General features: G+C 37.7%; 1 protein-coding gene across 2 annotated transcripts in view; it reads left to right on the top strand.

The window, feature by feature from the left end:
• The window catches only part of ramp1 (receptor activity modifying protein 1), a 71,142-nt gene that overhangs the window by 42,098 nt on the left and 15,935 nt on the right, over positions 1–13,109 (top strand). Inside the window, exon 2 of one of the 2 annotated variants that reach the window (XM_004081990.4) lies at positions 8,617–8,755. In XM_004081990.4, the coding sequence (XP_004082038.1) occupies positions 8,617–8,755 (139 nt within the window). The remainder of the gene's footprint in view (positions 1–8,616; positions 8,756–13,109) is intronic. The other variant, XM_011489960.3, reaches the window with a different exon arrangement.

Genomic DNA, 13,109 nt, shown 5'->3' with positions numbered 1-13,109 from the left:
ACTATCCATTACATTCAGGACCAGTTACCCTGTTTGTGTTTATTCCATCAGGAAGGTTTTGGCTGCGTTTTTTATGACATCACACATTTCTAACTAAAAGATGGAATTTAGTGTCAAATGTGTCAAATAGGTTTCACCTATTGTGAGAGCGCTCACCTTGGTCAGCTTCAGCTGGCTCCAGACACTTGCAGAGGACTGAAAACGCAGCGAGGCCCATGAATCTGCACTTTAACTGCTTTGTGTGCATAAAACTCAGGCTGGCAGAAAGAATAAGCCCCACAAGAAGCCAAACATTTTCCTGCCGTGGGGGTTCATCATGTGATTTTGAGCTACTGTGTTTTGCACAGAGGTTGCTTTTCATGAAGCACAGATGGGTGATTACAATCCCAGTAATTATTTGAATGGAGGTTGAATGGAAAAGCAATTATACAAGATTGGAGTAAAATTTTAAGGGAAACTTTTGGTTTGTTTTCCCGCTGTAACCCGTTAATCTTGGTGCAACTGGATTTACTCAGACTTGTTAAAGCAAGAATAATCGGATTTGTTTTTTATCAATTTTATTTTATTTTTGTACTATTCCTGACTTCTACCAGCTCCCGATGTAACGTGATGATGAAAAACAACTTCCAACATTTTAAAGTTTAATTTTAACCAGTTGGCAAATGGAAGAATCCATACCTAGAGTCAAAACATGCATGTATTTCCAAACAGGCCTTTCTTTTTTCTGTCCTCCTGCCATATTTGCTGAACTTGCCTTGATTTCACTTCACTTCTAAGCCTTTAACATCTGGGGCTGGATGCATGCAACCCTGTGTGGCTTCATGTGTCAAACTGAGACAAACATTCCCAATTACCAAAGTGTTTCAATTAGACCGGTCACAACCCAGAAAAATTCAGTGCTCCAGGTGATCTGCCAACATCGCAGCAATCTGTCAACACCGACGCAGGGAGCTCATTTCAATTATGACCAAAGCCATCCGCCATGACGGTGGAGAATTAATGGGCTGTTGCAAACAAGCTGATCTGTTGATAATCAGGAGGTGGCTGCCGACACTGCCGCAGAATAATGGAGCTCCATAATAGACCTGCATGACCATTCTCCTCCTCACCTTTTGTTGTTGAAGATCGTCTGCATCTATTTTTACGGCTCATAGGCTATGAAAACCAGAATAGAGGAGGTGATTGTTTAAGTGTAGCGTGTTGGATTAGAGCTAGACACTACAAACATCAAGCGATCACTGAAGCCTAAACTTCTCCTCAAGCTTGTGCAAAAAGCAAAAGGAAGACCATTGTTTTGTCTTAAACTCAAACTTTGTTTATTGGTTTAGCGCCTTTCATTCCAACTGAAAACGAAAAGCGCTTTACATAAAGGCAAATAAAATAGCCATAAAATATGAAAATTAATTAAAACAGAAAACACAAGACAATTACACAGTTGGCACCACTTTCTCTTAGCAGATTCCTCCCTCCACCCACCCAGTTCCCCCAATATGACCCTGAACAGAAACGTAAGAACTGTCTTATGAAAGCCGTGTTCAACAATGGCAGAATGGCAAATATATATATATATATATATATATATATATATATATATATATATATATATATATATATATATATATATATATATATATATATATATATATATATATATATATATATATATATATATATATATATATATATATTTTTTTTATTAGTTTAATACATTGAGAACAATCTCAAAACTGTTTTTTTATTTTACAACTACTTCCAAAAACGGCTTTCTTGGAACTTGTGCCTTTGTCACAACTGCCCTCATGGGTAGATATTTACACAACACGCAAGACTGCAAGCGCGTAAGTCCGTCATAAGTTCGTGATCCTTGTCTTAAATTGTTATTTAAGTCCATTTTTTATTTTAATTTCTGACAAAACCGTGTTTTTGGACTGTGGATGGAAATCGACAGCCCACATGTATGCTGCAAAAACTGGATCTTAAGAAAGTAAAAAGGTGCTTTTTTTTTTAAAAAAATCTCATTTTAAAATAACCTTATCAAGAAAATTTTTCAACAGGAAAATCCCAGTGAATTTAATGTTTTTGTCCTTAAATAAGAATTCTTCGTAAGACCATTTTTCTTGTACTATTGGAAGATTTTCTTTTTGCTAATATAAAGAAAATCTGCCAATTGGCTATGGATTTTTGACATATTTTAAGGGGCCTCTTTTTCCCTTGCACTCTGTGTACATGTCAACTCCATGCAGGAAGAACCCAGCAGGGATTTGAACCAGGGCGTTCCCACAGTTCTACCAACCTCACTGCTTCACTTCCTCTACAATCCAGACATGGATGCTGAGTTTATTGGTGATTCTAAATTGACAGAAGTAAATGTCATCCTGCATGTTTGCTTGTCTATTCTTTCCCCCTCTTGAGGTTCTGTGATGGATTGTCAATAGATGTAATATATTTTACTCTGCGTGCTCTGCTAGAGCCTGTCATGAAAAATAAACCAAAAGGAAAATGCCTAATAAGAGCAGATTAAGGAGATCATGGGTTTTGTGGAAATCAAAATGAGTTTTCAGCCTCTGTGAGCATGAGTTCAATAGGATGTGTGCATTATAGGTCTTGCAGTTCTGTGCTTTTCTATGAGGAAGGAGGAGAAGCCAGGGGTGTTCGATGCAGGTGTGCACTCAGTCTTCTTAGACTGAAAGGTGGCCTTGGATGTGGCTGCAGTTCCAGATCAATATGTGGTTGCCCAAGGAAATGGTGGACTTTTCAGTCAATGGTGACCTTTCTTCCAGGTTCCTCACCCACTGCTTCATTGCTGTGTCCGGACCTTAGAATTGATTTGACAGATCTGTTTAAGCAGCAGAACTTGCTGAGTCAATAAAAAAAAGTTAGCTTTTTGTGACCATATATATTTATATGAATAATTTCCTCTTTTAAAGGAAAGTTTTTCCATTCCAGTTTAGAGTTCCCATAAATCTAAGAACCAGAAATGTTTATTATACAGACACAGAACCTCTGTTTTTGTTAAAAATGATAAGTTAAGATCTTTCCTCTGCTTTCCTCCACACACAGGCAGCAATCCACATGTTTGAATAATTGGTGTTTCAGCCATAAAACTGAGTTAAACTAGAAGGAAACTTGTGATAAATCCTCAGAAAAAGTAAGATATCAACACAGTTTCAACAGCTAATGTGGAAAATATGAATGCTTGGAGTACCAAGATTCGCAATTGTACAAGTCCTTAGAGGCACTTTAACAAAATGTAACAATTTTATCTTGTCTAACAGCATCTATAGACATACAATATTCCCCTCAATCCGCGAAAATGGAGAGCAATCCCCACCCCCGCGGCCGTTGAATGTCCGTCACCGATCCTTACACATTAAAAGGAAGATGCTTGATTTTGTGCTGGAGGAGATCAAAGCTATGAAGATTGTTCATGGACTAATTTTGGAAGCACTCGAAGAGGTGAAGCAGGTCCGGGCTCTGCAGGAGCAGTGTTTCAACAGGTTGGACATAATCGAGAAACGAATGGATGACCAAGAGCAGAACTCCAGATCTAACGACGCGATTATCACCGGATTGAAAATCAAACCCCCGGTCATATACGCACGCAGTGACCGCCGGGAACAGTGAGGACTCCGATGACCAGGAGACGAGCTCTGTGGAGAAACAGGTGGAGGAGGTCCTCAAGTCCAAAGGAATTTCTCTGGACACAAACAAAGTTGAGATCTGCTCCCCAGGAGAAGAGAACCGATAAACCAGCGATCCTCTTATAGTTTGTCAATCGGAAACACAAAGCAGATTTATTGAAGCAAGGAAGAAATCTGAAGGGAACCAACATTTTTATGAATGACAACCTCACTAAAAGGAACACCGACATCGCCAGATGGGGAACATTATTTGAAAAATTCAAGGAACCTGACTGTAACATTTATGACAAAAAGTCTTTGGTCCGATCAGTCCAAGGCTGTTTTTATCCGGAGCATGCAAGATTTGGAGAAATATTTACCCACTGCAGTCTAAACAAGCTATAAGTGAAGATAATGGTCTTACGAGGCGAGGACACGAACCATGGCTTCTAAAAAAAACAACACTTTTTCTTCAACGGTCACCTGCAACCACAACTTTCAGAGAGATCTGAATGGTGAGCAAACCGACCGGAAAATATTCACTGATAATGACGACAACCTTCAAGACATCGACCCTGATCAATTCTTTTCCACTGTTGAGCACAGCAGAAGCATGCATACCAACTTTGAAGACATCAAGGACTATTTACAGAATATGGGGCAATCCTTTGATATCATAACCATATCTGAGACTCGGTTCAGCCGCGTCAAGGACGCCAACTTTGAATTCAACTATGTGAACAGAGTAAACAAAAAGGGGGAGGAGTCGCAATATATGTGAAAACAGTGTTCAGTGACTGCATGGAAAAGATGTTTACCTCTCTAAATAAGAAAATATTAGACATCTGTGGAGATTTCCATATCGAGCTGATAAATCCCAGCAAACAAAAAGCAACCGACGACTTTATCACCAGAATGTATGCCATGAGTTTACATCCAATCATAACGATACCCAGCAGAATCACTACTCAAAGTGCTACTCTTATTGATAACATATTTACAAATAATATAGAGTAAACTCATATAGGTGGTCTAATGACGTGTGACATAACTGATCATTTACCAGTTTTTACACTATTTGACATCAGTGTGAAGACAAAGAAAATAATGATAAATGGTTTAGAAACGAAAAAACTATTAGTTCTCTTAATAATGACTAATCCAGACAAAACGGGAACTCTGTGTACAGAGAGAAAGATGTGGACATCACTTATAAATATATATATATTTTTTAAAATATTTAGCTCACTTTACAATAAGAAATGTCCAATTTATAAATTCAAGAACAAGTTTGCCAAAGGTTAACCACCGGTCTACAAAATGCTTGTAAAAATAAAAAGAAGAAATTCTTAAACCATAGGACAAGAGAAACCGAACAAAGACACAAGTTATACAAAAACAAACAAACTGAAATGACACGGCACACTGTTCAGGGGCACAATCCTCAGTTATATCGATTTAGAAACCGGTGGAAGCAGCTCTTGGTGGACCAACGGGCCGCCATGCTCTTCATCTCAGCCCCCTTCCTCAGAAATTCCCGCAGCACCTTCCTCGGATGCAAAAGCCTCATACAAGCATCTTGAGTTGCCTGAGCTTTTGTGATGAACCGAAGGAATCACATGTCTGAAAAATTGCATTCGTAATAATTGTATTTATTTTTATTTTCTAATTTTTATACGTTCTATAAGTTTTATCGGTTAATTATGGCACACTTCAGAGTTTCTGTAAATTAAACAAGTCTGTCTTGAACCCAGGCAACTCACCATATTAGGTAAAGTTAAAATAAAGTGTCTTTAAAAGAAAATGTCAAGTTTAAATGACTCAACAAGATACTAAGATTTTTTTTTCTCTTACAATAAGTCGTTACATCTCACTGAAAAGTTGCTAGCATTTTAGTTTTGTCTTATATTAAGTGTTAAAAGATATTTAAACTGGAAACCAGACACAAATACTTGGTGATATGTTGTGTTTTTTTAGTGCGTGGCAGCAGGGAAGCTGCTCACCTGATGGAGTCCAGCGAAGCAGGACACGTCAGGTTACTAATGCTTTTTCCGTCACGGTCACACCATCATCCATCTCTTTTGCTGCGATCATTTCCTCAGAAATCCTGCAGATGTGTGTCAGACTAAAACAAAGGTTGATCATTTTGTGTTGTTTCCAGCATGCAGGTTGTGGAGTTTCTCACCATATGAACAAAAATCCTTCATAAGATATAAGGGCAAACATTTACACTTTAAAAGATAATTGAGACATTTAAACAATACATGCAAGTTCTTTTTTTTTAGATTTATGTGTGTTTCAGGCAACATAGGACTAATGAGCTTTGCACTATTCATCATTTCTACAGGGATTTTTTTGCCCTTTATGTAATGAAATAGAAAATCCAACATGTGAGAGGAAAGACTTTGCATTCCTGCAAGGATTTCTGCCTAATCTCTTCAAGAGTTTAAAAGCTGGTTTTGGTTTTAACATAGACATCTATAATATGTATTTACAAACTCCCTGAATTGGATGTTAGTGAGGAAGACTCCGGTGTTGCTCTGTCTCACTGATCCGGATGCATTTCAAAGTTTGAAATGGGTTTGAGTACTTTATTGGCTCTCTGTTTAACATTTGGAGTTTTTGAACCCTTTTGACCAAAAATTTAAGTCTTAGTCACAGCTGCTCTATGGGTGGAACAGCATCACTCGTATGTTATAAGTGTGTGCAACTTACATTATCCTAACAAACGGTTCACGATGCATGACAATGCATGAAAATGGTACGTTCCACTTCCATGACGTCCCTTAAGACACACCTTGACAACGGTACGTTCCACTTTCATTACGTCCCTTAAGACACACCTTGACAATGGTACGTTCCATTTCCATGACGTTCCTTAAGACACACCTGCAGTCCCCTTAAAATGCGTCCGCTCCTCTCTGCAACTCTCCACGGGCCCAGACAACCCAAAAATCATGGGTATAGGTACATATGACCAAGGCTGAAAAGGAGTCCTTTCCTTAAAGCCAAACCTTCTCGTTGAATCAGACAGATTTTTATTTTCCTTTTTCAGGACCATTTTATTATAAATAAGTCATTTACCATCAGGGTTGCATCATTATCTCAGATCTGGTTGCGTTTAACTAAACTGAATAAGATCCGCATAAATCGATTCTCTAAAGCAGGGTGCTCAAATTCAGGCCTCGAGGACCAGTGTCCCACATGGTTTCCATTTATCCTGCCATTGAAGCTTCTTATTGGCTAAACACATCTGATTCAGGTAATCAACAGCAGATAAGGCAGAGTTTCTGAAAAGCTAGCAAGAGGCCAGCCGTTGAGGCCTGGATTTGGGCACAGCTGCTCTAAAGAGTAAAGGAGGAGGATTACTAAACCAGAACTTTTAATTCTTGAGTAGCTTAAGTCCTCAAGGTCATTTTCATGGACTTCAAAGAACTTTTTATGTCAACAAGTTTGAATTATTAGACTAAAATGAGGGACGTTTTTGGTGGAGGTTCTCATGTGCATCCATCAACTGGAGCTGGAATGTGGTCTGTTTGAAGTAAAGCTTAAGAATCAGAGATAAAAACTGTAAGACACAAACTCGGGGACTGTCAGTGGCTTTAAAACACAGAGAAAGATGGAGACTGGCTGCTCTGTCTGTCTGCAGTTAGTGGTGGCTGTACAGTTGGATTTTGTTCAGGCGAGTGACTCGTCTGCTTAACATTTCTGTTCAGAAACTGGAACCTGAGCTTTCGGTCTGTGTGGTTTCCGGGGGTGTTCGTCTCCAGAGAATCCCCGGAGGCTTTGCTCATCCAATGCGCTCCGCTGACGAGGAAACACGTTGGTTTGCTTGAAAGACATCCCGACTGGGTTATAGATTTGTCTCTTTGACTGAAGTCACTGTAGAAAAAAAATTACAATGAATAATTCACAAAACTGTGGAGCACTAACTAAAAATAAATCATTGTGCATCTTTATCATGAATTTCCTTTAGGAATTCGAAAAAGTAAGTATTTTTTAAGGTGCAAACCAGCTTATTTTTCCAGAGCTAAAAGAGCAAAAGGTGTAAATATATACCTCCTGTTTGTAGGACAAACTTCATAAAAATATAAAAGATTAAACCACCAGAGTGGAAGTCTAAGAGAACAAACAAAAGTTTAAAAAAAAGCTTTATCATCATCGTTCTTCTGCCGTGAAGAAGAGCGATGATGATGCAGGAGTTTTCTTTCTGACATCTGAAGTACTGGTGAGCAGGCTGCTAAAGAAATGATCTGTTTCTGAGTCACTTTACTGCGGTTTGGCTATGTTCCGGCATGCATGTTGTATTTTTAAAGTCCTGGATAATTATAGTTCACCAGTTACATATGATTATTTTGTATGAAAACAGACCATCTTTGAGTTGGCCAAACTTAAAAAGTGGTTACGGTTTATTTATTTGGCCATGATGTTGTTATTCTAAAGGGTTAGTCTTTAATTGCATAATAATTTAGGGGAATTACTGTGATTGTTACACTTACTATCCAATAAAAAACAAAATTTGACCAACTTCATTAAAGTTTTCAGCGTGAGGCTGGTTGTTCTTGGCTCTTGTTCAGTGCTTTTGTGGGCGCAGCGGTGAGGAGGAGAAGATCAAGAAGATGAAGAAAAACCAACTTTAATCAAGCAGTGGTCATCCTTCACAGATAATTACTCAGGAAGGAACGCATGAGCTGTAGCAGGGATGGAGTTGGGCTTTCTACCATGAGAACTTAAGCAATAAAGATGCATTTTAAGAGTCCTGTCCCAAGAAAACCAGGGTGTTTTCAAAAGGTTTTTGTTTTCCTCCTGTAGCCTGAACTTGCAGGATCCACAATGGCCAGAAACCTTTTTTTTTTACTGTTTTCTAACCCTTGAAGTAACAAACATGTACAAACCTTTATTCATTTAATAAAAGCCAATTCAACAACTTGGTTTATTTTTTTCAAACCTTTTCAAACCTGATTGTTCTTCTTCCTTCTTTTGTGTCTTTTCCCAGCAGTGTCTCAGTGCGTGTCTGTTCAGGGTTGTGGGTCCCACTACGAGTTTGCCATCGAGGAGTTCTGCCTGGCCAAGTTCAAGTTGGACATGCAGATGCTGGATCAGAGGCAGTGGTGTAGCTGGGAGGACACAGTTGAGTGAGTAACTCCAATCAGACTAACAGGATCAGAATAAACAAAATCAGGAAATCTTTATTTTACAGTAAGTGTTTGTTGTTTCACAGCTAAATTGAGTGAATTGGTCATTGATTGCATCCACTTTTCAAGTTCTTTCAGCAATTTGGAAGTCATTCAGAATCATTTGGAACAATTAAATAGTTACGTAAACATTACATCACGGCGAACTGCAAAAATTAAAGTCGTCCCCAATTCAAACTGGCCTCAAATGTGCGATGATTGAATTGTGCCGCCTCAGCCGTTTTACTTTTGAAGTCTCGTAAACTCCACGCCGCTCTCTGCCACTTTGGAGGGAGAAACCAATTAGGCAGGTCTCCAACAGATCTGACCTTTGACTTGGATGTTCTGGTTTCATTGTCTCTGCTCTCATGAAAAGTACCGATTGTTGTTTCTGTGATTTGTAGAGCTGTTGAATCTCAAACATCAACAACATCAAAACCAAAGCCCAGTTCCTCTGAATGACAGAAACCTTTTTTTTTTTTTTTTTACGTTTTTCTAACCCTTGAAGCAAAATGAACATGTAGAAACCTTCATGCACTTAAAAAAAACAGATTCAACAAACCTTTATAAATCAGGTCACTCGCCTTCATTGTTTTGTGTGAAAGAAAAATCTATATTTTCATTTCTTCAAAACCAAACCTTCTTTCAAATAATTACACATCAACATTTCATAATAATACAAAGCAGCACTCCTTATAAATCCAATTTTAACCTCAGGAGAGACTAACTGATCAGTTTGCACACATATTTGCTATTCTAAACATTATTTCAAGTATAGCCCACATCATATTCACGTGTATTAGGAGCTGACAGTTTTCCGCCTCATGCAGTTTAATGAAAAGACTAACTGCTGTCTTACATTGCATTGATCGATACAGTTACTCACCTATCTGTTATAAATTATCACCTAAAAAAATACAGATTAAGGTTTTATTCAAGGTGAAATGAGAGCAAACTGTTGCAGGTCCAGTTCTAAAGTAAAGTTTGGTGAATCTTTGTTGTTTTGGGTCACTGAAAGAGCAAACAAATGAGAGAGCAGGATGTGAACACAGGCGGATGTGAGAAAAATAAAACATATTGTGAGATGTGACAAGAATCAGTCAAAATCCTGCAGAAGCTGGGAGAGCACGGAACTTGTCACGAACAGAAAACGACATAACCAAATCAGGAAAATCCAAAAGTCAAAGCAGAGCTGCTGATGCTCATAGAAACTTACTGAGAAAGTGAAAGGAGACACATAAACAAATAAATGAATGCAAAACAAGTAGGTTTATGTAAAACCAAAAAACAAATATGAGCGTCAAACTGCAGAAAAGAGGAACAAAGTTCATGAGAAGTCTATGAAATAACTTAACATCATGGATCTTTGATGGAGGGAGGATCATGGTGGATGTATAACAAAGTTAAGGGGAAATCATCCATAACACAGTCTGCAGGTTTATGAAGTGTGTTGCAACACACCCCTACCAAAACAAATAATCCTAAAGTTTGTAAAACTCCTAAGATTCCACTTTTCAACAAAGTTCCAAAAGTTAATCTGGGCAGAGATTCAACAGTAATAACCTTTTGCTTTTATTTTGAACGTTTTTAAGCTAATTTTTCTTACTGTCCAAATAAAAGTACATAAATAATCAAAAAGTCAAACATCCCTGTATGTTAGGGACATAATTTATATTTAGAATAGTTGTGAAACTCATGCAACACTGTTAGAAATGAGTACATGTCCACCTGGAGATAGATTAAAATAGAATGTAAAATATTTTTCCCCCTAGTTTTAAGTCGAAAGAAATCTGCCAATAGAACTAGCAGAAGTTGTCTTAATAAGATTTCTTAAAATAAGTTGATGTCCTGCTTTTTTAAGATAAAATTTGATCTTGAAATTAAGTAAACACTCATATTTAGATATGCTCTGATAATTAAAAGTATTTTCTTAAAATAAGCGTGCACTGAGAAAAATAAGGTATATTTATTTAAATAAGCTCAACCCCCCCCCCCCCATCCTATTTCAAGCGCTGCAACAGTACAACTATCCTTATTTCTAGACCAATTCAAATAAAGATACACATTTTCCGATAATATTCCGAATTATAAGAAAATTATGAGTAAAAAATAGCTTTATCAGAGATGCAACTTAGAATAAGGACTCAAAGATATTTAAATATCTCAGCAAATCCTCACATTTAATTGAAAATATTGATAAGTTATCTTTGTATTGCCTGTAAAAATATATATTTCAACTAGAAACTAGTCAAAAATACTTGGGGATATTTTGTGTTTTTGCAGTGCAGTAACTCTTTCAGGAGGAAGACAGTTCACTGTTACAAGGCTGATATGAGCTTTAAATATTATAGGAACTTTTAATATAATGGAGAGAAGTAAAGGAAAAGCGGTAATGTTTGTTGGGTAAAAATGTGACTTTTTATTAAAAAAAACAAAAATAAAAAGCCCAAAGTAAAGAAGTGAAATGTCAAAAATGGATTTGCTGAGTAACAAAGGTCACATATACGGCAAACTGCCTCCTGACACGTCTCTAATTCACATCAGATGACATTTGAGTGTCTCTGAAGAACAATTGCAGGATGCCCTCCTGCTTCTCAGTGGAGCTGGACTGCATAAAGCGTGTTAGCCTCCTCTGCCTCAGCTTCTTAGGTTTGTTTTCTGCTTCCACCTCATACATTTTCCTGTTAAGTCAGAACATTTAAGCTGTTTTACTACTAACAAGCTGACTTTTATGCCTCATAGTCTTTTAATTTGAGGGCTGCTTCCTTTAAATCCATTCAACAAAACTGTCGGTTATAAGCAATAATTAAAGAAGTTAAGTTCATGAAGTAAAGATTTGCTCTTTAATGAGTTACAGTCTAAACTGTACGATTGCAGACTCATTATTTCATCATTAAAGCTGCAAGTTTAGAGTTTTGGGACAAATGGAGGAAACGGAAACATCCAGACTGATTCGCTCAATCAAAGCAGGAGTCTGTCTCGCTCAGTGAGAGTTGATCATCAAGCTGCTGTGAGACATGCAGGCAGAAAATCCCAGAGCTTTGTTGTTTGCAATGTAAATGATGGCATACAAGATGCAAGCAAATGTCCTAATGGCAGCTATTGGGGTGTTTAAATTTATTCAGTGAAAGACTATTTTCACAGCAGACGGTTTTACAAAGGTTGCTGTTATTAATTAAAAAAAAAAAGGTTTTACTGAGCTTTAAAGCCGGTTTCTGTGAATGCAGTGACTGCACATGGACAACCGCTGCAAGTATGACTGGCCATGAAAATGAGAGACTCTGTGAGCCGTCCAGATTTGCATCTTAGACGTCGGCAGCGAGTTGAGAGTACGAGTGAAGCTCCACTGCCACTCAAGCAGAGGAACATCCATCACAAAACCAGTCCTCCGCCCCGTCCGGCACACTATGTGCTGCCTCGTTTCATCGACACAGGAAATTTCAGGCTTTTTAGCTCTTTTTCTGTCTGTTTCAATTTTACAGTGTGAAATTTAGCAAAAAAATTGAGTTTATCACATTTATGTAGTCATATGGAGCCTTTTTTTCTCCATATTAAAAAAAATGCTATTTTTCAAAGCGGTTTTTGCTTTTTACACTTTCATAAATTTTTTGGGATAATGACATTATTTTTTCTCCATTCTACAGAAAAAGGATAATTTCTGAGTACTCTTGTGGATCTATTACATCATTTATTATTTTACTTACAGACTGTAGAACTAAAAAGAGCAGAATGTGGTCAAATTCTTATAAAAAAAAACATGAAAACATATGTAACCCTTGTGCTATCCTATGGGGTCAAGATGACCATTGATGTGTTCCTCCTACCATGACAAAGGTGGATAAAGGTGGAAAGATTTCATGTAATCCATGGACACCAGTGAAGATCACAAATCATTGAAGAAAAAATGTTCAGCGCACTGTCTAGTGGGTCTAGATGACCCAACTCCCAATGCTAAAGTGCCTAGGATAGCACAAGGGTTATAGATCAATCTGAAGAAATCTGTGTGGGCAGGGGACATGGACTAAAACTCAAGTTGTCATGTTTTTGAGTCTCAGGCAACACAGCAATATAATTCAATATCTGCACTTTCATAAAGGGGTTTTTGTGACAAAACATCTCATAGTTCATGTTTGCATCGGTGTATTGACCCTAACTTCCTGAAAACGTCAGGAGGTGGATCAGACATCAGTTTTGTTCAGCTGACTGTAGTTGTTTTGGGGTCATAGTACAATAAGATGAGACGCCGCTTTTGTCTGAGGAAACTCTTTAATGGAAATTGTTGGTTTTTAGCAAGAAACTGAATTTAAGGGCTGCA

The sequence above is a fragment of the Oryzias latipes genome, chromosome 21 (assembly GCF_002234675.1).
Source record: "Oryzias latipes chromosome 21, ASM223467v1".
NCBI classification, from domain to species: domain Eukaryota; kingdom Metazoa; phylum Chordata; class Actinopteri; order Beloniformes; family Adrianichthyidae; genus Oryzias; species Oryzias latipes.
Note: the sequence above shows the minus strand (reverse complement) of the source record. Positions and strands in the feature narration are given on the sequence as shown.